The sequence below is a fragment of the Zalophus californianus genome, chromosome 7 (assembly GCF_009762305.2).
Source record: "Zalophus californianus isolate mZalCal1 chromosome 7, mZalCal1.pri.v2, whole genome shotgun sequence".
NCBI lineage: Eukaryota > Metazoa > Chordata > Mammalia > Carnivora > Otariidae > Zalophus > Zalophus californianus.
Window position 1 is genome coordinate 43,890,825 of NC_045601.1, and position 26,940 is coordinate 43,917,764.

Sequence of the window (26,940 nt, forward strand, 5' to 3'; positions counted from 1 at the left end):
TGACTGTTTCTGCGTGTGTGTATTTGTGGGTCTCTCAGACTCGTTCAGCTCTCTTTAGTAGTTCAGTTCTCCCTCTTGTGTCCATTCCAGATACCCTCAAAAGAGGGCCACTGAGATTGTCCCTAGTAGTCATGTAGCAGCAGCTCCGAGGCCTCCGGGCGGCTTGGGGAGTGGCTGCCCTTAGTTTCCAACCTCGGGCCTAGCCCGCCATTCCTGCATGGCAGTTCTCAAAGAAGGGACTGTGGAGTTATAGGCTTGACGGACATTCCAGTGGTTGGCCTGTCTGGAACTTCTGTGCGTTGAGGACAAAAGAATCACTTAAGGAATATACTGAAGAACAAGTCCTACAACAGTTGTCCCTGCTGGGAGGCTTGTCAGTGCTGGGGAGTGATAGTTTAGCCAGACAGCCTGGTGACTCCCATCTAAATAGGAGATGCCTCTGGATGAGGAGAGTCTTGAGCTCAGTGGGTCTCAAAGAGCTAGATAAAAAGGGTGGTGGGGTTTATAAAGACACTACTTTGTCACGTGGGGTCAAGCTCTGTGGTAGTTTTTACAGTTTGTCCCCAGATCACCTCTACACCAATTATGTGATATTTTTCCTTCAGCTGGAGGAATTGCCCTTTGACATAATGTCACTTAGAAAACAGTGCAAGAATAGCACGTACTGGCTTTGCTCTTGGGATGGCTGTCAGGTGTGCTTCGGTGCTCTGTGTGCATGTAGCATCTGCTCGGTGGTGGGAACAACGGAAACATCTTCAAGTTCCCCTGTAACTCATGTTCGTTTTCCTTTCTTTTTTTTTTTTTTTTAAGATTTTATTTATTTGAGAGAGAGCATGAGCAGGGGAGAGCGGCAGGCAGAGGCAGAGGGAGAGGGAGCCCAATGAGGGGCTCGATCCCAGGACCCTGGGATCATGACCTGAGCCAAAGACAGACGCTTAACAACTGAGCCACCCGGGCACCCCTCATGTTCATTTTTCATGGCACTTAATCTGTGTGTCACTCTACAATTTATGAAAGAGTTGGATATGCCTCCAACAGTAGCTCATCTAATTTTTTGGCTAACGGTTTTCAGAATCTTCAGTTCATTCTCTCCCTAGTTAGAAGCCTGTTAATCTTCCGGATGCAAAGTATACAGTTATTTGCCAAATGCAGAGCTCTTGAGAAAATGTCTCTAGAGACATAAAGCATATCAAGTTGTTAATTAGCAAGCAGATTAGAAGGGTTAAATGTGAAAAGGGAATACTTAATCATGTATTCTGCCAAAGTAAAATAAAGATACTCTGAATTTTACCCTTAAAAGACCTTACCTACTCCTCACGCCTCAGTTCAAAGACTTCTTCATTTGGCCGGCAATACAAAAGCCATCATCATCCAGATGTTCTGGGCCCTTTTTTTCTGAGAACACTTCAAGTTTTTCTTTAAGATGTTTGATACCTTACAACATCATATCTAGGAATTCTTAAATGTGTCTGCTTTTGCTTTTTCTCTTTCTCTCATGTTTCAAGTGAATAAAGTCTGATTGCTTTGTGAAGGATTTTTTTATCTGAATTATAATATCCTTTAAGGATATTAGTATGAACCACTGAAGCAGAATATCTGGCTGACCTCCAAGGTTGCAGGGAATTTCTGAGGTTTTTTGTTTGTTTTGTTTTGTTTTATTTTGTTTTTAATGTGTCCCTTTGCGCACACTGCACAGAATTAGAATTCCAGGGTAGGGTGTCAGTAGACTCCTAAGTAATAGAGAATTCCTTTGCTATTTGCTAAGGGCCATTGTAGGAAAAAATCTGATATCGCAATTATGTATTTGGTGCTATTCCTCAGTCTAAATTTTAAAAACAAGCATGATAGCAATTTATTGTTTTGCTCAATAAACATATCTGGAGCACTAAGCAACGTCATGCTCTCTGCTAGCTACTCACACCACAAAGATGAAAAGACAAAGCCTCTGTCCTCCAGATGCTCAGAACTTTGTAGCGAGACCGACAAGTAGACATTTATTGTATGTGCGATTCTACCAGTCATAGGAGAACCACAGCAGCAGTCCACTCAGCTGATCTTCAGTTTTCTAGGCCATGCCCAGCCTACGCATCAGACGCTCAGCGATGGGACCTGGGAATCTATATTATTAAAACCCACCTTGGTTCTCATTGATGAGCCAGGCTTAGGAACCCCTGCTCCCAGGTAAGATTGCTCTACACACCAGGCAACCTGTCTGCCTCTTCCTCCAGACCGTGTGAAGCTGCATCTCTGGAGCATCCTCCTCAGGTCAGCCTCAGGTTAAGGCGGGGAGACAGGGAGAGGTGGGAACAGGTCCATCTACCCAAGCCCACTGAGAGCGCTCTGACTCCTAGGGGACTGAGGAGGCTCTGGAACAAGTCAAGAAGTGTCCCTTGGAGGCCTCCAAGTTGCTACCAGGATGTGAAAATGGTTCACATCATGTACTTTGAGAGTTTCTGTTCTTTCTAGATGCTCTATATGAGCAATACTTTGACTCCCGTCCTGGCTTTTGACTTTCTTGTTACCCTTCATTGAATCAATCTAGAGTAAAAGGCAATTTGTTAACTTTATCAACCTTATGAGAAAGCAGGAGAGGGTGCGTATACCTAGCACTGAAGATTACCAAATATGTATGTAATGGATTGTGAGAATATTGTTAACATATTTTTATTTTGTACATTTTTGTGAGGTTTTTTACCCCATTTTTAGGGTGCTAAGTTTTTTTTTTTTTTTAATTGAGAGCCCTATTCTAAAAATATTGGATGATCTAGAAACATGTGACTATTGCATTGCAGGCTGTTGTTTGGCCTGATTCTTTTGGTGAGGAGACCGCTCAAACATTGGAGTAGTTTTTGCCACAGCCAAAGGATCTGGTGCTCATTAGAGAGATTTGTTATGTGTTATTCAGGGTAGGCTCACTGCTATAGCGGACAGTGGCTTAACGCAGTCTAAGTTGTGTCTTATCTGTGTGGGAGAGGAGTTGTTCTATGAAATCACTCAGGGGCCCTGGCCCCTTCCGTTCTAGAGCTCTTTAGCTTTCAGGACTGGTCCTGAAGAACATTGGCATAATGTTGCCAAGGTTCATCCACGTTGTTGCGTGGACCAATAGTTTGTTCCTTTTCGTGGCCAAATAGTACTCCATTATATGACTATATCACAGTTTGTTTATCCATTTATCAGTTGATGGAACTTTGGGCTATTTCCACTTTGGGCTATTATAAATAATGCTACTAAGAAGATTCACATACAAATTTTGTGTGGATATATATTTTCATTGCTCTCGGGTATATAATAGGAGAGATTGCTGGCTCATATGGGAACTATATTTAACTTGTTAAGGAACCATCGAACTGTTTTCCAGTACCACTGTACCAGTTTACGGTCCCTCGAGCTGTGTAAGAAGGTTCCCATTTCTCTACGTCCTTGCCAACACTTGTCTTTGTGATTATAACAATCCTGGTGTCTAAAGTAGTATCTCACCTGTGGTCTTGATTCGCATTTCCCTAATGACTGAATTACTGAGCATCTTTTCACCTGCTTATTGGCCACTTGTGTATCTTTTTTGGAGAAATATCTATTCGAATCCTTTGCCCATTTTGAACTGGCTTATTTGTCCTTTTATTGTTGACTTTTAGGAGTTATTTGTATGTTCTGGATATAAGTCCTTTCACAGATATATGATATGCAAATAATTTCATTCTGTGGGTTTTTTCACTTCTTTGATAGCATTCTTTGAAGCACAAAGTTTTTAATTTTGTTGAAGTCCATCTTATCTGTTCTTTTTTTGCTTATACTTCTGGTATCCTATTTGCCCCAGGTTGTTTTACAACTTGAAAGCAATGGAGGCTTTCTTTAGAGTCAGGTGGTGGTTTCTTGTGCAGCACAGATCCTCTGGAAACAGGCCTCTCATCTCTTTGCTTCCTATCAATTGCATGTGCCAGGATCCAGAGTTCTTTTCTTCACATATTCCTCGAGCCTGGTTTGTTAGGTTTTTGTTTTTCTTCTTTGCCTTTGTCTGAGTTTGGGCTGCTATAACAAAATACCATCGACTGGGTGGCTTCAACAGCAGACATTTACTTCTCACAGTTCTGGAATCTGGAAGTACAAGGTCAAGGTGCTGGCAGATTCAGTTCCTAGTGAGAACCCTCTTCCTGGCTTGTAAACAGCTGCCTTCTCCCAGTGCTCACATGGTTCTTCCTTGCTGTGTGTGTGTGTGTGTGTGTGTGTGTGTGTGTATGTGTAGAGAGAGACACAGAGAGAGAGCTCTGGTCTCTCCTCCACTTCCCACAAGGACATTTATCCCATTATGGGGGCACAACCCTCCCTAAGGCCCCAACTCAGTATCATCACATTGGGGGTTAGGGCTTCAACATGTGGATTCAGGGGAATCACAAACATTCAGTCCATAAAAGCTTCCATTTTTTTTATTGTAAAAAAAATACATAACATGAAATTTACCACCCTAATTATTTCTAATTACTGTACTAATGTACTGTTCAGTGGTGTTAAGTGTATTCATATTCACATTGTTGTACAACTAATCTTCAAAACTATTTTCATCTTGCAGAACTGAAACTCTATACCCATGAAACCACAACTCCCCATTTTCCCCTCTTCCCAGTCCCTGGAAATCACCATTTTACTTTCTGTCACTATGAATTTGACTACTCTAGAGATCCCATATAAGTGTAATCATTCCATATTTATCTTTTGTGACTGACTTATTTCCCTTAGTATACGAATGTCCTCTAGGTTCATCCCTGTTGTAGTAAATAGAACTTCCTTTCTTTTTAAAGCTGAATAATATTTCATTGTGTGCATGTGTGTGTGTATCACATTTTGTTTATATATTCTTCCATCCATGGACACCTGTGTTGCTCCCACCTCTTGGCCATTGTGAATAGTATTGCTGTGAACATTCCTCTTTATTCATCCTAATGGTGGCTGCCTTCAGGCCATCTAAAACTGAAGGCTTCACCTTACTTACCCTGGGTCATTTCGTACAACTGAGAAAATTTACAACAGGGCTCTGTTCAAAGCCTTTTCAGTCTTGCTGTTACTCTCTGGGGTCTAGAAGCAGTTGTTTTTTGTACAGCCTTTCAAAACTTCACATTTCTGAGCTGTTTATTGTCTTTCATTCCTGCTTGAGAACTGGTCAGTTCTTTCCTAAGCTCATCTCTTTCCTGCAGGATGTTGCCAAAGGGAGTTTTTCTTGCTTCATGTCACAGATGCTCTGCTCTACACAATCATCAGGACCCAGGCTTCCTCCTTCAGGTGGCTCTCTGACTCCATGGCCTTATCCTTGTCTATCCTGGCAAAGATAGAGAACAAGGAGGGTTGCACAGGAAGGCTTTTAGGGATGCCCCGGAAATGGCATGTTCCTCCACCCGCATTCCATTGGCAACACTTATTCACTGCAGTCCTACTTGACCCCCATAAAAGAGATGGGAAACACGATCTGGCTGTGCTCCTAGGGTGAAAGGGAAACAAAGTTTGGTGAACACATAGCAGCCACTGTCACAAGCGAGAACTGAGTTTAGGAGTACCAGTGTATCAACGGTGATTAAAGCCACGAGTGGAGATGGGGATCACCTTGTAAAGGATGTACCGAGAATACTGGGAGAGCATTGCAAAAACAAAAGCACTTTCCGGGGCGCCTGAGTGGCTCAGTCATTAAGCGTCTGCCTTCGGCTCAGGTCATGATCCCAGGGTCCTGGGATTGAGTCCCACATGGGGCTCCCTGCTCCGCGGGAAGCCTGCTTCTCCCTCCCCCAATCCCCCTGCTTGTGTTCCTGCTCTTGCTGTCTCTCTCTCTGTCAAATAAATAAATAAAATCTTTAAAAAAAAAAAAAGCACTTTCCAGAGAGCCTGTAATAGTGAAAATAATTTATGTAACCTAACTTTACAATGTTTAGAAAAGTTATTACTATGTTTTTAGGAAAGTATAAACATGTAGACTAAAAATAGAAAAATTATATGATTTCACTCACATGTGGAATTTAAGAAGCAAAACAGAGGACCATAAGGGAAGGGAGGGAAAAATAAAATAAATCAAAATCAGAGAGGGAGACAAACCGTAAGAGACTCTTAGTCATAGGAAATAAACTGAGGGTTGCTTGGGGGGCGGGGGTGGGAAGATAGGGTAACTGTGTGGTAGACATTAAGAAGGGCACCTGATGTAATGAGCACTGGTGTTACGTGCAACTGATGAATCACTAAACTCTACCTCTGAAACTAATAATACACTGTATGTTAATTAACTGAATTTTTAAAAAGGTAGCTTTTCCAGAAACTGGAATGTTTTCATTCCTTGAAGTTAATGTAGAAAAATATACATGTTAGCATGATTATTTTATGGCTGTTGAAACCTTTAAGTATAGAATGGCACTGAATTTTAGAAATACTGAACTAGGTAAAGCTTTATTTTTTAATTTTTCATGTATTTAGTGAATGTTTATGAACATTTAATATGTGACAGGCATGTGAGGACAACCATAAGTCACAGTCCCTTAAGGAGGATCAAATCAAGTAGGAAAAAAGATAAGGCAAGTCAGTGAATACCTAAAGCATCAGGAGGGTTCTCTGTGACCACAGGAACTGTTTCAGATGGTACACCGCAGTGGGGCAGTCTGCAGGTAGGAGAACACTGGTTGTGTTGCCGGCTGGTCTGGGTTTGAATGGAGCTGTGCTGCTCTCTGCCACCTGTCAGGGAGTTACTAACATCTTCCACCTTCTACTTTCCATATTTCCAAGTCGGTGATATGTTATCTACCTTTCAGGGGATTGTGCGTCTTAGGGAAAGTATGTACACATAAAGCCTAGCCCAATGCTTGCTATTACAGATACGGTAGTTACCTTTATTATTGTTAGAAATATGGAAGAAATGGAAGAAAGCGGAGGTCCTACTGGGTTGGAAGAATGACCATTACCTTACAGTAATTCATGAGTTCAGGAGTTATTTAGTGAGCCACCACTATGCACAAAGTACATAGGATTCGATTGTGTATGCGTATCTGTGTTTTCTAAAGCCCCATTCAGTTTCTAATGCAGTAATGTTTGTTTGTATCACAGATCTGCAACCACTAGGCATGTGTACTACCTTCCCTTCTTTCAGATGACCACTCCTCTATTTTTCATTGCTCACATTTCCACTAACTGCTTATCAGGCAGCCCTTTTCTTCACATATAAATTGTCCTTAGCCCCCTTCCTTTAAGCTTACTCATTTCATTTTGTCCCAATTAGGAATAATTCACCACCTTCTTTCTGTGTTTGCTTGTTCATTTTCCTTCTCATATCATGGATAGCTTTAAGATTATATACCTTATAGATACCCAGCAGTCTCCATGGAAGTGTCTCTTTGCCCATGCTAATGCTGACATGGATGCCATCATCCGTTGCTTGGCAGGTGCTCTGTAGAACCTCCCCATCCTCCAGCAGTTCTGTTGTAAACTGACTGAAGGCAGGGACCACTGTATACCTTCTTGAAATCTCAGTCCAGTCCTTTGCGAACAGGAAATGGCTTATTTGTTGATCAGAGAGAGGAAGAACAGTCAATTTTACCTCACATTGAAAATAATTTTTTTAAAAAATCACTTTGTATGCAGTTGTATTTTGTTTCATTGCCAGTATTCCAGCAATAGTCCTTTTCCATGATAAGTGCAAGCAGCCTTACTTCCGTATGGATTAAATGTGTTTAGTGGCATTAGTTAGGAGCAATTTACTACATTGTTTTTGGCAAACTGGATTCCACATTCTAAACAACTGCCTTTATAAAGCCATTTTGGTCTACATAAGATCTACATAAGATATAGACCGTCTGTTCAGAATTTTTCCCTTTCAGTAATTTTTTTAAAAGGGAATTTGGTTTTAAAGGGGGGATTTGGTGCCTTGTTTGTCATTCTTTGATGAGTGTCTTGTTGTGCCATTTACCACAAATAAAGATTCTCAGACTTTTTCAGTCTTAGGGCATGGGCTGATCACTAGAGCCATCTGGAAATAGAGCAGACATTAACAAATGTAGCACATGTTTGCTGATGTCACGGGGCTGGGACTGCTGAGAGGCAGACATGCCACTATAACTAAAACGGCCATTGAATGGAGAGCATACAAATTTGCAGAGAGAAAAGAATCTACATTTGTTATTGTTAATGAATATGCCATGTTATTTTAGGGACTTGCCCATCATTAATAAGTTTAAAAACAGTATCTAAGTTATGGCGTAGCCATAGCCGCGGTGCCACTGCTCCTTCAGGACTTGTGTGCCTCTTCCTGTACCATTGCCCCATCTCCTCCATGCATCCTGGCCACAATTTTCCCCATCTAATTTGCCCATGGTGCCCAGATCTCCTCAGTCTGCCCTTCACTGTTGCTCCTCAAAAACGTGATGCTTTTCATATCTTTTGGCTATCTGTATATCTTCTTTGGAAAAATAACTATTCAGGTCCTCTGCCCATTTTTTAATTGGATTGTTTGGTTTCTTTTGTGCTGAGTTGTATAAGTTCTTTATATATTTTGGATATTAACCCTCTCCAGATTTATCACTTACAAACATCTCCTCCTGTTCAGTAAGTTGTCTTTTGTTTTCTTGGTGGTTGCCTTTGCTATAAAAAAGCTTTTTATTTTGATGTATTCCCAATAGTTTATTTTTGCTTTCATTTCTCTTGTTTTAGGAGACTTATCTAGAAAAATGTTGCTATATGGGTGGCTCAGTCGGTTAAGCGTCTGACTTGGTTTCAGCTCAGGTCATGATCTCAGGGTCCTGAGACTGAGCCCCGCTTTAGGGGCTCAATGTGGAATCTGCTTGTCCCTCTCCCTCCCCCTCTGCCCCTCCTCCCTGCTTGTACAAGCATACACACTCTCTCTTTCAAATAAATAAATAAATAAAATCTATTGAAGGAAGGGAGGGAGGGAAGAAAAGTGTTACTATGGTTGATGTTAGAGAAATTACTACCCATGTTCTCTTCTAGGATTCTTATGGTTTCAGGTCTCATATTTAGGTCTTTAATCCATTTTATTTTTGTGCATGGTATTAGAAAGTAGTCCAGTTTCAGTCTTGTCCAGTTTTCACAGCACCACTTATTGAAAAAACTGTCTTTTCCCCATTGTGTATTCTTGCCTCCTTTCTCATAGATGAACTGACCATGTAATTCGTGAGTTTGTTTCTGGAGTCTATTCTGTTCCATTGATCTGTGTGTCTGTTTTTGTGCCAGTACCATATTGTTTCTATTACTACAGCTTTGTAGTATATCTTGAAATCTAGAATTGTGATACCTCCATCTTTGTTCTTCTTTCTCAGGATTGTTTTGACTATTTGGGGTCTTCTGTGAGTCCATACAAATTTTGTTATTTGTTCTAGTTCTGTGAAAAATAATGTTGGTATTTTGATAGAGATTGCATTGAATTTATAGATTACTTTGGGTAGTGTAGACATTTTAGGAGTATTTGTTCTTCCAGTCCATGAGCATGAAAAATCTTTCCATTTGTTTGTGTCACCTTCAATTTCTTTCATCAGTGTTTTATAGTTTTCAGAGTATAGGTCTTTCACCTCTTTGGTTAAGCTTATTTCTAGGTATTTTATTCTTTTTGGTGCAGCTGTAAATGGTGTTTTGTTTTTTTTTTTTAATTTCTCTTTCTGCAATTTCATTGTTAGTGTATAGAAAAGCTACACATTTCTTGGTACTAATTTTGTATCTTGCCACTTTACTGAATTTGTTTATTCTAGTACTTTTTGGTGGATTCTTTAGGATTTTCTGGACCTGAAAAGACATTTTTCCAAAGAAGACATACTGATGGCCAACAGATACATAAAAGATGCTCAGCGTCACTAATCATCACGGAAATGCAAATCAAAACTATAATGAGATATCACCTGCTAGAATGGCTAAAATAAAAAAGATAAGAAGCAACAAATGTTAGTGAGGATGTGGAGAAAAAGGAACCCTCCTGCACTTTTGGTGGGAATGTAAATTGGTATAGCCATTGTGGAAAGCAGTATGGAGGTTCCTCCAAAAATTAAAATAGAAACACCATATGGCACAATAATTCCACTATTGGAAAACAAAAACACTAACTCAAAAAGATATATGTACTCTTATGTTTATTGAAGCATTATTTACAACAGCTAAGACATGGAAGCAACCTAAGTGTCCATCAATAGACAAATGGATAAGGAAAATATGATGTGTATGTTTACACACACACACAAACATTACACAGCCATAAAAAAGGATGAGATCATGCCATTTGAGACAACATGGATGGACCTAGAGGATATTATGCTGAGTGAAGTAAGTCAGACTGAGAAAGACAAATACCTTATGTGAGTCCACTCATAAATGAAATCTAAAGAAAATAAAGCAGAATCAGAACTATACCTACAAAGAACAAACTAATGGTTGCCAAAGGGAAGGGGGATGGGAATTTGGGGAAAATAGGTGAAAGGGAGAGGGAATGAGTTCAGTTTGGGAATGAGTAACTCACGGGAATAAAAAACAGTATAAGGAACATAGTCAGTGATATCATAGTAGGGATGTAATGGGACAGATAATAGCTACACTTGCGGTGAACATAGTATAATGTATAAACTTGTCAAATCACTTAAGTTATATACCTGAAACTAATGTAACACTGTGTGTCCACTATATTCAAAACAAAAGACGTGATGCTAATCAATCCTTATTTTTCCTGATTTCCTTTCCCCCTCTCCCCCTCCTTTCCTTCCTTTGTTTCTCTCCCTCCCTCCCCCACCCCTGCTTCTCTCTGAGTCGTTTCTTTCACTTTTAGAAAAATCACAAGAAGCGAGCACACAGGAAGTTTTTGCTTCAACCACTTACCATTCTCCAAAGTCACCCTTACCCCTGCCCCTCACCTTCACTCTCACAAATATGTGTGTGTGCATATATGTGTGTATATTTGTATGTAGGTGTGTAGATATACACACACCTGTCTACCTCCACTTAAAAAAAGTCCAGATGTTATGAAGGGTCCAGTTCAAAAGCTACTTGGTAATGTTTCTCTAATCATCTCTTCCATCCACATAAATGAATATACATCATCTTTACTTCCCCTGGGAACTTTATCCTTCTAGAACTTACCATAGTCTTCCCTCTCTTACCATTATAGCTCATAGATTACAAGCTCCTTAAGAGAAGAATCCATGTTTAGTTAATTTTGTATACCTCTTAGCACCCAGCAGAGGGGTCTGCTCATAGTAGGGGCATAAGAAGTGTTTATTCAGGATAGGTTACCGTAAGTGTACTTCCTTTGAACTTGATGTTTGTGATACGTCCCTGTATCATTCTACATCCTTTTTCATACAAGTCTCTCTAGATTTTCAGGGTACAAGAGCAGCCCCTTTTTATTAACAAGTTTAATTTTGCTTTTTATTTTAATCTCAACAGTCAGTGAATTGTACCCTTTCTTTTAACAGCCTCGTGTGCAAGCTGAACACACGGACCACCATCCTGGCAGCAACTAACCCCAAAGGCCAGTATGACCCCCATGAGTCTGTGTCTGTGAACATCGCCCTCGGCAGCCCCCTCTTAAGTCGATTTGATCTGATCCTGGTTTTGCTTGATACCAAGAATGAAGACTGGGATCGTATAATTTCCTCCTTTATCTTAGAAAACAAAGGTACGTGGAGATAAATCATTCAAGTTGACCAAGAAAAAGTAGACATAACCAAATGAAATTCTCTTTGAAGAAAATGAAGTAAATACCCAAGGCGCCCTACCTAAGCAGCAGTAGAGATGCTTGCACAGAAGGCTGTCAGAGGAGCCATTTAGTGCACCCAGAATAACGAGCAGGAGGGAAAGGGCCTACCGATGGTGTTATAGCCAGTGAATATGTTCTTTGTGATGAAAGGGGGCAACCGTATGATATAGAATTATCACTCTTCTCTTTCATGCAAAGAAAACTGGACTGAATTATGAAACAAATCTGTAAATGTAAGTTTCTCTTTGAGTTAGATTTACTCAAATACTATGTATTACTATAGGACAGACCAGAATTATTGTGGATAATTTTAGCCCCTGTAGGAAGTTTACCTTTATTGAGCTTAGATCCTAAGGCTACTTATTCTTGAACTATATGCTATGCAGAGTCAGATCTAGGTTTCAGTGCCCACAAACCTAAAAGTTACCTTTTTAAAAATGAGTGTAAGAACTTTACCAAAACCCTTAAAGCAGATGTTTGTCTGTTCCTAGAAATTACTGACCTAGCACCTGATATATACAGGTTACCCAAGCAAATCAAAGAAGCTCTGGAGCATGGAAAAGATGAAAACCTACTTCTGCCTGATTAGGAATCTACAGCCCAGGCTGTCCAACGTGGGTAATCAAGTCCTTCTCCGGTACTACCAGATGCAGAGGCAGAGTGACTCCCGGAACGCTGCCCGGACCACCATCCGCCTGTTGGAAAGCTTGATCCGATTAGCAGAAGGTTTATTTCATTCAACAAATAATACTTCTATTGGGTGCCCAATATGTGCAAGGCATGGAGCTTGGCACCATGAACTCAAAGATGAATAAGAAGAATCTCTACTCTAAGGTGCTCATAGTCGCCTAAAAAGTAAAGGCTCTGAGCTATGAAACCTCTGTTCTTCTGGGGACAGATTATGGGTATTGAGTAGAATGTAGCATCATTAAGAAAGTGGAATCTTAAGAGACATCATTCATTTAGAAAGTCTTATTTACTAATGTTTGTTTCTCAGTGGCAGTCTGTTAGCATTTGGGGTGGAACACTTTATTGTTTAGCGTTGTTTCCTATATAGCATCTCTGTTTTTTTTTCCTAATTGCTATTCACACCCCACCACTAACAGAGGAAACTAGCCCATCCCAAAGGCATGAGACTTACGTGCATACATACAACTAACATGCATCTCAAGACTTTTTTCCTAAGAGTGACTTTTACACTTAGCTCTTGTTAAAATAACTCTTAAAAAAAAAAATCCACATGAACTGAATGTATCATATGATGACACAATATATGCTTAATAAAAAGTTCTATAAAACGAATGCACTTTACTTTGTCAAGGATTTATAGCTAAAATTAAGACAAGAAGTACCCCAAATGCAAGCTGGTGAGTTTGGTAGTTTTGAAAAGCCCAGAGATGAAAAATCAGTTTGATATTGTGTATTTCTGTAAGAGACAAGAGAATGAGGATTAAAAGGTGTTGAATATCAGAGGTATGCTTCTCTACCCCTTTCTTTTTGGAGCCCAGAGTACTTTTTCATATAAATACCCAGAAGTGCCATGGGCTGTGCAAGAGTAGGCCCATTATTTTATTTATTAGGCCCAACTTTAAAGCTAGTTGAAATGCGACTTTTGTGCTTGTTTTAGTAAAATGAATTTGTGATTAGTAGCTCATTCATTAAATATAATTTTTCAGGGGAGTCAGATAAAGTATTACATATATCACTTCAAATACTCATTAAAAATGTTTCTGTCTTCCTAATCTTCTTAGCTCATGCTCGCCTGATGTTTCGTGACACTGTGACTCTGGAAGACGCTGTTACAGCGGTATCAGTAATGGAATCCTCAATGCAGGTGAGGGTATTTAGCACCTAATATTTGTTCTTGTTTTTGTTTTTAAAGATTTTATTTATTTATTTATTTGACAGAGACACAGCAAGATAGGGAACACAAGCGGGGGAGTGGGAGAGGGAGAAGCAGGCTTTCCGCGGAGCAGGGAGCCCAAAGCGGGGCTTGATCCCAGGACCCCCGGATCATGACCTGAGCCAAAGGCAGACGCTTAAGGACTGAGCCACCCAGGCGCACCTAGCACCTAATATCTGAACCCTAATTATAAGCATGTAAAAAAAGAAAAGACAGTTTATAGCATATCAGAAATTATAAAAACGATCGTATTCTAGATATAGATCCAAAGGAAATATAGATCCAAAGGAAACCATTTAAAAGAAGAGGAAAAACTTGTCATGGGAATATCCTTTGCATCCGTAGCATCGCTTTTGCCTACTGGTGTACAGTAGGGGTCTCACTCAGCACATCTGAGGGGTGCTCATGGCCCCACTAGTGGCAGTGGGCTTCCTGGAGCAATGCTTGCTACCAGGAATTGGGGGAGAGAACTGCTGAAATTTGAAAAAGGCCCCGAGGTGATTCTGATACCAAGATGGGGGTAGAGAGGGCTGATCTGGGAGCAGTGGTCTCTAGTGGGTGCTTCCTCGATGCAGGTTGACCTGGTGATTCCCCCTACTATATTTCCATTTTCTTGCCCCTTCAGGGTGGTGCACTGCTAGGAGGGGTGAATGCACTCCACACTTCCTTTCCTGAAAACCCTCTGAAGCAGTACCAGAGGCAGTGTGAACTTATTCTGGAAAAGCTAGAGCTGCACAACCTCTTGAGTGAAGAGCTAAGAAGACTTGAAAGGTGAGAAAAGAAATCCAAGAAAGGCTTATAATGGAAAACCCTTGTTGGACATTTAGTGAAATGAAGAAAGTAGAAATTGAGTGGAAAATCTGTCTGTACTATCTGGGGGGGATTGGCTCAGTTATCTATTGCTGTATAATCAACTACCAAAAAGCTCAGTGGCTTAAAAAACAAACAAAAACCACCACCACCACCGTTTTAGTGCTCACTTTTCTGAGAGTCAGAAATTCAGGAGGGCTCAATGAGAATGCTATCTCCACTCCACTTATTGTTGGCTGGGCTCTCTCTACTGTAGGGCAGTAGCTTGAGGCTCCAACAGAACAAAAATGGAAGCTGCCAGGCCTCTTACGAGCTGAGCCAGAACTGGTACAACATCATTTCTGCCACATTTTATAGGTCAGAGCAAGTCACAAGATCAGGCCTCATGCAGGGTAGGGGGAAATAGACACCACCTCTTGATAGGAGGGGTGACGTAGAAATACAGAATGGGGGAATTGATGGCTGCCATCTTTGGATACTACCTTACATAGCTACAGTGCCTTGGCTTGCTGGTTTGGTAAGCCTCATAGAGAACACTGGCTGGTCCTTTCCTAGATATAGCAAACTATTAATTTACTGAATTTATACCACTGGTTCCCAGTTACATGAGAAGCACCAAGTTTGGCTACTCACAGTTTACACTGAAGATACATAGTTTCCGTGGAATCAAGAAATCTTGGTAAATGGGCTTCATTCTGTTTACTGCCACTACTTCTTCTCTCCTTTTCTTTGGCTCAAGAGAAGTAGAGCAGTGCTATTCAGAGAGGTGCCTGGGAATGCTGTTAAGAAAGAAGAAGTTGGACTCCAGGAAAGTGATCTACCCCAGGCCAGACCCAGACACAAAATATTTTAATAATTTGGCTTTATCATTTTTCCTTGCCAGGAAAGGACATGTGCAAGGGAGTTTACATAAAGAATCTTAGTGTTTATTAATATTTTAATTTTATTCTTAATGTTTTTAAGCTTTTCTTCAAGCATAATAAATATTTGATCTTTATATAACCCTGGTGAAAAAAAAAATCACAGAAGACTGAGGCCCAGACTGCTTTAGGCCAGCCGAAGCTAGCATGTAGGGAAAGTTAGGGAAGTAGAGATAACTAGTACTGACTTTCACCTGGGAAAGGCAACAACTCTGACCTTCCCTTCAGCATCATCATTTTCCTTCCCTACATGCCCAAAGTCATGACTTTTGAAATTTTACATATTTAACAGATTAAAAAAAAAAATCCCCAGTGAGAACGATGTATTTTGTTAAAGAGGAAAATCTATTTCTCATCCCACAGGGTAACAACTCAAGAATGACAAAAGCAGTGTTTCAAAACTCCGCTTTCTAATGATTTGTTAAAATATGGACACATGGGAAGGAACGTGTCACGTGCATTACCTAAAGAATTTTTGTCCCCACTTTAATGTTTGCATGCTCCCTGCATACATGAGCTTCTAAAAAGCTAGACTCTGAGTGTATACCTGTGAAACATTAGTGAGCAATGGCAGGTGTATCCATCTGGGTCTCTTCGTGATCAGTGCAAGTGGCTCAGTGACTGCCCTGAGTCTGGCTGTTGGCGTTGACCTCCAAGCTGGGGGCTGGTGAATGGAGACATGTGGAAGCAGAGCAGCTGCTGAAGGAGAATTTGGGACTGCAGGGGGACTGTTGACTGAATAAGTAAAACCTTGAGAATTCTTTCCTTGGCTTTTCTCCTTTCACTCACTGCCTTCACCCAGTAGCATTCTCTCAAACTCCAAAACGCCAGCACAGCCTTCCTGGGGGAGTGTGGGGACTGGCTTTGTGTTGCTAATACCCAGGTGCCAGCCTGCAGTAATCTTGCCCTTTGTATAAAATCAACCCCCTTTCCTTTTGGTCTCCTGGCTTTTTAATGATCCAGAGCATGGTGTTGAGATGAAAGCTATTCCTTCGGTTCTTTTATGGTTTGATGTAGCGGATCCTTTTCAGGCCTGCCCTGGGGCTGGCTTGGCTTTTGGAGAAGCTGCTCATTTTGACTGACCAGAAACTGGTCATGTGGACTACCAAAAGCTGTCATATGCTGGATTCAGGAAGGAAAGAAATACGAAGCTCAGAATTGGTGTTATGTGATATAAAAATAGCAGTTGGACTTACCAAATTCAAAATGACCCTCCTGGAGGGAAAGAAGAAGAAAAAAAAAGAATAGATAATGACCTCAAAAAAGGATTCTATCTTAAAATATTCTTTTCTTCTGGTATAGACGTCTTTGAAATGCAGGGGCATGTTCTGAGTGTTGATCCTCAAACCAGGTGCACTGCAAATGAAAATGAATGACCTCCAAGACACATGTAAAGCCAGTCTTACCATGTGAGAAAAGCCCAAGTAGCATTTGGGTTTATCCCCTTAGGAAAGAGTTCTCTATCCCTTAAGGGGATCAAATATGAGTAAAACAACTATTTGTATTTTTATCACACTTTTATTCTGGAAAATGCTTACTAGTGACAGCCAGCCTCGAATGGTGGCCATTGTATCCACCTGAAAACAGAATGCAAAGAAGCTGTGTTTTAGGAATGTATAGTAAAACTGCCGACATTTTATGTCGGGGAGAATTTAATTGCCAAAGTCAGAATTAGACTAAAATGGTAGGGCTAAATTATTCTACCCCTTTAAAATTCCCTATCTTTTAGAACATTTTTATGGAGCTTTAACAATTATGAATATCCATCCCTAACCTCAATTTGATGTATATCAGACAGTAGTAATTTTGAAAGCTATTTCTTTTTTCTTGTTGTTTGGTTATGACTACAATGAATATGGATTTTGCTGTATTGATGTGTCCAAATCTACAATGAGTGAATATAACCCAGTATTTTTACAATAATTTTTTGCGGGTTTTTTCCTGATCATAAGAAGTAATACATGTTCTTTATAAAGTATTTTGGAAAGTATTTGGAAAGTAACAGTAATAAATTAAGAAAGCAAAAATCGCATATAATCTTATTTCCCAGAGAGGCCTACCATTAACATTTTAATGTATTTAAATATATTTAAATTTAGAATGCATTTAAATTTAATGTCTTTTCTTCTACGCCTTTTTCAATGATTACACATGACTTAGAATAATTTACTCATCCACTTTTTTGGTTTAATTCCTTTTCAAATTTAACACATGGAAGCAGGGTCATGTTGCCCCTTATACTGAGAAGCCATTTCTGAGTTGTTAGGAAGGGCTTTCTGAAGGACCTCCTTTTGAGAAACTACCATCTCTGTTACAAATTGGTCCTCTGGCATTATTTCAGTTTCTAATATGCCCAAGATTAAAAATGATTATCACTGATAATGAAGGAATGATCCTTCATTCCAGGAGGTCAGTAGGTTTCATCTCTGTGTTGGCTTGATAGAGAGTAGCTGCCCAGAGCACATGCTGAAACGTGGGCTGAGCTTTGCAGGAAAGATATCCCAGTTGCCTGGAGGGCGTGTGCCGTGCACGTGTCGCCGCAGGGCTGTGTGAGCCACAGTGCTGAGGAATCATGGTCTCTCCACCCAAGGAAGGTGACTTTTAGGTGCACTAACATTCAATACTCAGGTAAAGAGATGTGAGGAGATCATAATTTCTGTTCTTCCACTCTGTTTCTGATCTGCAAACTGGCTATGAAACAACCACTTGATCAGCAACTGGCCACCGTGCAAATAGCGACAAGCCTGTCTTGTAGCAGAACATTTAACAGGAGAGATGAGAATGAGTATTTTACCCTGACCTTCAAACAGTCTTAAATAACTTAAATGGACTTGTAGGGAGAGCTTAAAAAGTAGACAAATCTGCTACTTCATTTCCTTTGTTTCACTAAATTTTAAAATGATTATCAGAGCACTTAAATTCTATACTGATGAGAAAGGATAATTTCCTCCTGCTGCTCTAAGAGACTATATTTGGCATTAACTTGGAATTATGTTGGACTCAAGCCCTTTAGATGGCATCTCAGATACTAAAGAAATGGAAAGGTTAACGCAAATTCTCTTCTCTTCAATACGTTTTCCTTACTTATCTCTGCTACAGGTTACAAAATCAGAGTGTGCACCAATCCCAGCCACAGGCAGTGGAGGCAGAGACTAACCCAGGATCCTCCAAAAATGACCCAGGAGAAGCATCAAAGTCCAGAATCTTATCAGCACAGCAGGAAGTGAACTGTAGCATGCTGACCTCCTCTCCTGGATGCAGTCCTGAAGGAAGCCCACTTCCCGATCCCCTATCCCATGGGGAGCCTAATAGACCAACAAATAGAAAATATTCCGCTGAGCACAAAAATAGCAAAGATGACAGTTTGGACTGGTTTGACTCCATAGCAACTCATCAGCTTGAACCTCAAAACACTGTGCCTGTATTTCCCGAAACAACTGGCGGGAAAATGGCTTTGCAAAATTTCAAGAACAAATCTCAGGGTAAGGTAAAGGGTGAGCCAGGCCAAAGGAGCAAATTGGAAACTGGACAGCTTCTAGCACCAGGAGAGACAGAAGCTCCATTGAGGCCAGACCATGTTGAAGGGAAAGAGGCAAAAAGGGCAGCAATCGTTTCCGAAGTAGCACGGTCTGCTGGTGAACCAGACTCAGTACTGACTCATCACGTCTCCAGGAAGCTGCACCAGCTGCGCAAGACCAGCGCCCAGGAGTTATTCAGGAGCCCCGCCATGGTGCCTTTACAGCCCATAGGCCCTTCTCAGCCTCAGTCCAGTTCTGCCCATGGCCCTGAAGGAACACTGGAGACTCCCAAAAGAAAGAGACAGAAATCCCTTGCTCAGATGGAAGAGCCTGAGCTTGAAAGTGTTGAGAGTCCAGGTCCCCCCCTGGCCAAACTGGCAAAATTTATTTTCAAACAGAAGTCAAAACTGACCTACTCCCCTGAAGACCACAGTCCTGTGCCTCCTGGCACAACTAAAGGAGCAGTTCCAAGTCCCAGAACTCACCAGAGAGCAAGAAGAGAAGGAGCTCTGCCTGGGAAGGGACCACAAAAGTTGGCCTCTATCTCAGGAAGCAGAAACTCGAATCAGCCACAGGGTAAGGCAAAGGAAGTGTCCCAGCAGGCACCGGAGGAAGACAGATCAAGAGAGAAAAGTGAACATGGCCCTGAAGGAGGAGTTACCCAGCCTGAATTTAAGCTTGGGAGCCAGACTGGGCGTTCTCCTCTTACTTGTCAAAGAGACAGAAAGGAAGAGGTCTCATGCAATAATAAGAGCAGTAAGGTTCATGCTTGCACATTAGCCAAATTGGCCAACTTCTCCTTTACTTCCCCCTCTGAATCCAAATCAGGATCCCCTCCTCTTCCTGAAAGTGAGAACCAGGGGGCAAGAGACCCCAGCCCTCCTCCCAGGGCCGCAGCTATAGTGCTTGGCAGGGAAAGGAAAACTTTTCAGCTGGAGGGGTCCACTGAGAGATTGCTTCTTTCCAAAAACTCTCTATTTACTTTATCAGAACTAGATGACGAAGCATTGGATTTTGATTGGGATGAAGAAATGAGAAAAAAGCCATAATCATGAAAAGCTTTCTAGTCACATTTCAGCCTCCCCAGCTCCACACAGCACCTTCGGGATATCGACATGTGTCCATATATGTACAGAACTATTGGCCATATTGAGTACCATTCTGAATACCAGCTCTCCCAACAGGTTTTATAATTTCAGGTTTATCTTCATGACTTGTGAAGTTGTAAAATCAGTGCCAGGCAGTGTGATACAGCAGTTGAAGTAATTGACATTGTGCTTAATTTTGCAGATGGAATACTTGTATTACCAGAGATGTTTCTGTTTGTTTTGGTTTTGTTTTTTGGTTGGTTTTGTTCCCCCCCGCCTCTTTTTTTTTAATTGGGGTTGGGTCTTCCCAAGATTGCTTCTCCTATTCACTCAGGAGCAAATGCCAGGAAGGTAGCCCTCATAAAGCTAACAAGTTAGATGAACTCTTTTCTGTTGTTTTTTTTCCTATTTTTTTCCTTCACCCAAGATGTGCAAAGTGTGAATATTTATTATTTGCCAAAATCATGTGATTTTTCTATTATTATCTCTGTGTTTATTCTCATGTGTCAGATTAGATGTGACTAATGCTTTTCCTTCTTTGAGAGGCATCCTTACAGTTCCGTGGTATTCCTAAGGATCTGGCAGCTGGTCAAACTGTAGCTTTCTGAGGTACTGACCTTTTTGAGTTTTCTGTTTTCTTGAGCTAACATATTGTGCTTCAGATTCTTTGTTCCTCTGGGAGACCTACCCTCAACACAACTTAAAGCCTGTAGTTAGAAGGAGAATGTGCAGTAATCATATATCAATCACATATCATGGCATCTACCCAAGTGGTTAATATGGAAATGTTGATTCCTACTAAGTTATGATTCATTTGTCCTTCAAAACCAAGCAAATGATGACTGTTGGGTAGAAATAGACAACTCAAGCTTTGTCTTTCTTAAGTCCTTTTAAAATCACTTCCTCCTTTAGATTCTAGCAGGGGCTGTTAGGATTCCATAATTACAGACTTTCTCTTTTGAATTATGAATTTTTTTAAGATTTTTTTAAACTTATTTTGACACAGACTGAGAGACAACGAGAGAGGGAACACAAGCAGGGGAAGTGGGAGAGGGAGAAGCAGACTTCCTGCCGAGCAGAGAGCCCGATGCGGAGCTCGATCCCAGGACCCTGGGATCATGACCTGAGCCGAAGGCAGCCGCTTAACGACCGAGCCACCCAGGTGCCCCTGAATTATGAATTTTTAAAATAATAATTAATAGAGGTTTTCATTGTCTGAGGCACTTTTAGATATGAAGAATATCCAAAACTATAGATACTTCATTTAAGGATTGCTTCATTAAATTCATACCAAAAAAATTAAGGAACCCTAAATTTTCTTGAGTATTTAAACGTTAATTGCAAAATTGACTAAATTTTCTGAAAAATTTTGAACTGTGAGTACAAATTTAGTATGGATAAGTCTTTTGAAATAACACCTTAAACAGCTGGTAAAAGATATCTATAAGGAGTGATTATAAAATGTATTATTGCACATTCCCTTCAACCTATTCTAAAACATTAAGACTATGGTTTGGGTAATTTCTTGTTATTTCCGTACTTACTTAATAACTTCCCAGTATATGATTCTTAACGTGATCTATTCCCAGTGTCTCAGTATTAGTGCTTTCCTGAGTTTCAGTGGTCTGACCAGAAGTGAAGGAAAAAGAGAGGATCTGGGTTATTGACCAGGTGAATCTTGGTCTAGACACGGTCTGGCCTGATTGTGTAGTAGGCTGCGGTAATTCAATTGTGAGTCACCCTGCCAAGCTGTTTGTGTGTGTGTGGTGTGTGTGTGTGTGTGTGTGTGTGTGTGTGTGTGTTAAACTATTCCTCTTCTTATAAATATTTGTCCTTGAAACTTGGCATCTTTTGCAGTTATGATGTATTAAGCTTTGCATGGCTGGTAATGCCTACCCTGTTGGCTTGTCATTCGGATATTTTGATCTGTTCTGTTTTCATTATTTAAAATGGCTGCATTCCTTATTGGGAATCTTGATTCTAGAGCTTTCATTTCTTGGTAATGAGGGATTTAGTTTGTGTAGTTAACTTATCTCTTCAGGACATTGAATAATTCATGTTTTAAAATACAGTGTTGAATTGTCTCTCTTCCTTAATTATTGTATATGACCACCTGTGCCACCTGCTACATGGTTATTATTTGTGCTCACCTTATATCCTATTATTTATGCTAATAAATCCACCCTATTTTTTATTTTAGTACCTCTGCCAGGATTGTTTGGCCAAGTTCCTAGTTCTGTGTATTTTTTCTTTGACGCTTACCTGGTTGGAAATAACTATATATGTAAATATTGTAAACAGACAAAATTATTAGAAGGAATAAAATACTCAGTACAGGGGCACCTGGGTGGCTCAGTCTGCTAAGCAGCTGCCTTTGGCTCGGGTCATGATCCCGGGGTCCTGGGATCGAGACTGAGCCCTGCATCGCATCAGGCTCCCTGCTCGGTGGGGCATCTGCTTCTCCCTCTCCCTTTGCCCCTCCCCACCACTTGTGCCCTCTCTCTCTCAAATAAATAAAATCTTAAAAAAAATAAAAATATGAATACTCCCCTACTTACTAAAAAGTTCAAACTACTTTTTTGTTATGACTACCTTGCTGTGCTTGTATTTGATGCTCAAAGTCTCACAACTTGATCAATAGGAAGTCCCATTATGTTGATGCCAATGTCCTTTCAGGACTCTGACATTTCTAAAAGTATCCATAGTATCTGAAAACAACAGCATGTTCCAGACACATTTTGATTTTTTTCCTGCTTCAGGTCTTAGACTCAGTTACCCCCTAAGGCAGTCTATTCCCTTTCTGGGCCGATGGTATTACAAGCCAAACTCATGGTCTCAAGGATGCACAGGGAGTCAGCAGTGGGCAGAAGAACTACCGCTGCTGTTGGCTCCCTGTAGTAGTTTCAGAGCTGAAAATGTCTAACGTCCTGAGGTCACATTTTATCCTGCTGTGTCCTGTTTTTCTTACATTATGTGAATTCACAAGACTTTCTCTTATATGGTCTTTAGCGTGTACCAAAGAAGCACATAGGCATCTTGAGGGAAATAGGTACAGTCTCAAAAATCATATTTCTGGTCAAAAAAGGAAAGTGTAAAAATAACCCTTAATTTGAATCAACATGTCAGAATATTTTTATTTCAGGCCAGTGAAGTCCTAATTTTTAATTTTAATAATGTAAAGTTATTTTTTAAAGATTTATTTATTTGAGAGAGAGAGGGAAAGAAATAGAGTGGGGGAGGGGCAGAGGGAGCAAGAGAAACTCAAGCAGACTCCATGCTGAGCGTGGAGCCCAATGCTCGATCCCACGACCCTGAGATCATGACCTGGCTGAAATCAAGAGTCAGACACTTAACCGATTGAGCCACCCAGGTGCCCCAATAATGTAAAATTATTTAATCATAATAAAAATTGTACCTAATTTCCTTTGTGAGACCAAACCAGAATTTTAACTCTATTATAATTATGTAAAAGAAATGAGTTTTCTGACATTGTAAAACACAGTGTCTTCAATGTATATGTGATGGTCTAAAATTTATAATAGGGATTTTATTATTGTAATTTTTAGTGTTTCTTAGAAATACAGACAGAATAAGCTTATTATTCTGATACCTTTAACTATTTGGCTTAATTCAAACTTTAAACTTTTCCTGAGGGTATACCAAAACTTTAATAATAGATATCTACTCTTGGTTGACAAATTTTAATTCTAACAAACACCTAGCTGATAGAATGACTGATAGAATGACTGGAAGACCAATTCTAGAAAAAAATCTTAGGTCAGCCACAAAGAGGATATCTAGAACACACTTTTAGCCAATCCACAACACTTAGGAATTCAGAACCAACGTACACTGAAAGACTAGGTCACTAGGGACTACCTGCAGCCAGGTTAACCTTTCAGATGTAGTTTATCAGACAGCCTAGTTCCAAATTTAACAAACTCAGAGTGTGGCAGTCTAGGCCACTGCATATTCCTCAGTGTTCAGAATCACCTCTTCTGTGTCTGCTTTCCATGTTGTAACATTCAAGAAGGATAAAAGAAGGCTCCTGGCTCACATATGTACTTACTTCAGTAGGGGTTTTGCCGTCCACGTCCCATGCGACATGTGCCATAGCCCCCCAGGTATATGGGAAGCCATTGCCCACACATCCCCTTGACTGTTTCTCAGAAGACCTACACAGGAAGCTGTAGTAATTGCTCCCTATGACATACTTTTCTGTTGTTCTTCTATCACTTCCACTGTCTCTCCTCTTAAAGGCTTAAAAATGCATCTAAATTTAATATTTGTATTAAATATTAATATTAATCATGCATTAAATATTGTATTTAATACTTAAAAGTGAACTTGACAGAAATGTTGTTAGGTTTAACTAAATTGTTGATGTGTCTATGTAAATATGCCAATTCAGGATACAGTCCCAAAAGGGAAATAGGATATACATACTGGGCCTGATCTCCCCATGAATTGGGGTGCTCCCATTTACCGTCCTTCTCTGTGGCCCTGTTTTCTGTCCTAATTTGGGATTATGCTGCTGCAGGTGCCTTGTAGATTTTGATCTACCTTGGGCCCTGGCTCCCAGCTGTGCCTTTTTCTGATCTTTCCAGACGATTCACCCATCTTCATCTTACAGATTCAGGCTCAGTGTTCAGCTGGTTCAAGAGAGTGTCCTGGTGCCAACATAGCACCCAGAGCTGTGGGCGGGGTCAGTCTCCAACAATGGGGTGGGAGGCCTGGATTGGCCGGTCTGTCACTCTGTCTTCACAGGGCTTGGGGTTATAGTTATATAATTCTTTTTTTTTTTTTAAAGATTTATTTATTTGACAGAGACACAGCGAGAGAGGGAACACAAGCAGGGGGAGTGGGAGAGGGAGAAGCAGGCTTCCCGCGGAGCAGGGAGCCCGAGGCGGGGCTCAATCCCAGGACCCTGGGATCACGACCTGAGCCCAAGGCAGACGCTTAACGACTGAGCCACCCAGGTGCCCTGAATAGTTCTATAATTCTATAACCTTTATTGTTTCTATTATAGTTACTGAGTTGAGAAAACATGTCTCTAAAGGTACTTGGATCGTCTTTCCTAAGGGAGCCCTGTAAATTCCTGACCTGATTAACCGCCAGGGGTTTTCCAAGGATTGCAAACCACTCTGGCCGTGATGGAAGTGCAATTCAGGCTGCTGGCCACAGAGGGAGCAGAACTCCAACCAGAGTTCTTTGCTGTGTCACTAGTTACCAAGCTTCCATTTTCCTGTGCATCAATTTCTCATCATAACTATTATAGGTTTTAGAAACACTAGGATGAAAATCAAAATAGATGGGAGTATGTGAAGGATATTACTCTGAAACTTCTTTAGGAATAATCTCTGCAGTTAAGATATATTTAACATTTTCCAAATTTTCGACTTCATAATTGCCAGCAAAGCAGGGAGTAGATCCACGATGACGGGAAGATACGTGTGTCTTAAATCTGAGGCCTACTTAAGCCCTTCTAGAATTACAGATAGTCCAGGATAACTTTAAATTGAGGATTCACATAACATTGATCTTTAATGATCTTATTATTGTTGGGAAATTAAACTGCTTTGAAGAAGGGAAACCCAAAGCTGCCTTGAGGGCTCCAGCACATCAGAGATCTTTGATTTGCTGCCTTTGAGAGGATTCAGCATGAATGGGGGATGACACTGGGAACACAGTAAACCCCTGGAGAGACTCCTTTATTTACAGACTTTGTCCCTAAGAACTAGTAAGGATGGAAAAAAAGTTTCTGCATAACACAACCCATCCTTGAATGCGAAGTCAGCTGCCAGATGCTGTCCAGTTGTTTTTCTTCCAATATCATTATGTGTTCATGAAGGTTACAGAAACTGTGAAATTTTAATTTCATTATAATTAGATATATGGCTGTTGTAATAGTTTTCCCCAAAAATGCTACAATAAACTGAAAGAAACTTTGAGCCAAAATTAAATTCACAGCAATTGAAATTTTTCTAAATTGGTTTTAAGTACTTATTTACCCTGACGAAATTTTAATTACAACATAACAATATCAATCATATTAGTACTTACTTTTCAAAACATATTTAATATATGACGCTTGATTTTTACATCAATACTATTCATAATTCAGGTGATACCCACTTTTACAAATGGGGGGAAACCTCAGACATTTAAGTAATTTTTTTAAAGAAGAGATGTTTCTTTTTTTATAGAACGTTATTTTTCTTTTTTTTTTAAGTCTATTAAGTAATCTTCGCACCCAACGTGGGGCTCAAGCTCACGACCCCGACATCAACAGTTTCATGCTCTCTCAACCGAGCCAGCCAAGCACCCCTAAGTAATTTTTTTGAAAGAATAGGTTCTGGAACATCTCAACTCCCCTCACTTTTTATTGCTCCATTAAAAATATCTGTTGATAAAGGGTAAAAGTTAGCTATTTAGGTTGCTTACTATGTGCTAGTTATTCCTTAAGCACTTTTCAGTATTTAGATGAAAGTATGTATTCTTAACTCATTTAATCCTCCCAGCATTCTCTAACATAGGTAGTATTGTTATTCACGTTTTATAAATTAGGTAACTGTAACCTAAAGATACTAAATAACCTGACCAAAGTTACATTATTAGTGTCAACCTCAATGAAAAGGTAAACTGAGGCAAGCCTGAATTACCAGAAACCTAGTTTACTTGGGAATAGCAGAGGAATTGCAATTTGGAAAATGCATGCTACTGCAAGCCCCAGAGAGAGTCTGGGGAGGGTTTGGGATGGCTTGTATTTATAGGCAAGGAGTACAAAGAGGGGGACATCCAACCAGAGTTCAAAAAGTAAGGTCATTGGCTTGAGGATGGGGAGAGACTTGGTAGATGTTCCCTGGTCAGAAGCTAAAGCTCTGTCTTCTGTAAATCTGGCATTTCCAGGAAATCAGGCTCTCGGTTCTTAAGTTCCGTTCCTCTGAGGCGCTTGAATGAGATTCTCCATCTCATATCCTCCTTTCCACTT

At 40.4% G+C, this 26,940-nt stretch overlaps 1 protein-coding gene across 3 annotated transcripts in view; it reads left to right on the plus strand.

Annotated features, from left to right (window-relative positions):
• The window catches only part of MCM9 (minichromosome maintenance 9 homologous recombination repair factor), a 105,883-nt gene extending 83,568 nt beyond the window's left edge, over positions 1-22,315 (plus strand). Inside the window, exons 9-13 of one of the 3 annotated variants that reach the window (XM_027602384.2) lie at positions 11,427-11,629; positions 12,233-12,436; positions 13,462-13,544; positions 14,239-14,384; positions 18,443-22,315. In XM_027602384.2, the coding sequence (XP_027458185.2) occupies positions 11,427-11,629; positions 12,233-12,436; positions 13,462-13,544; positions 14,239-14,384; positions 18,443-19,910 (2,104 nt within the window). In that variant the 3' untranslated portion in view covers positions 19,911-22,315. Of the gene's footprint in view, positions 1-11,426; positions 11,630-12,201; positions 12,545-13,461; positions 13,545-14,238; positions 14,385-18,442 lie in introns of those variants that run through there. The other 2 variants (XM_035728546.1, XM_035728547.1) reach the window with 2 other exon arrangements.
• The last annotated feature ends 4,625 nt before the right edge of the window (positions 22,316-26,940 follow it).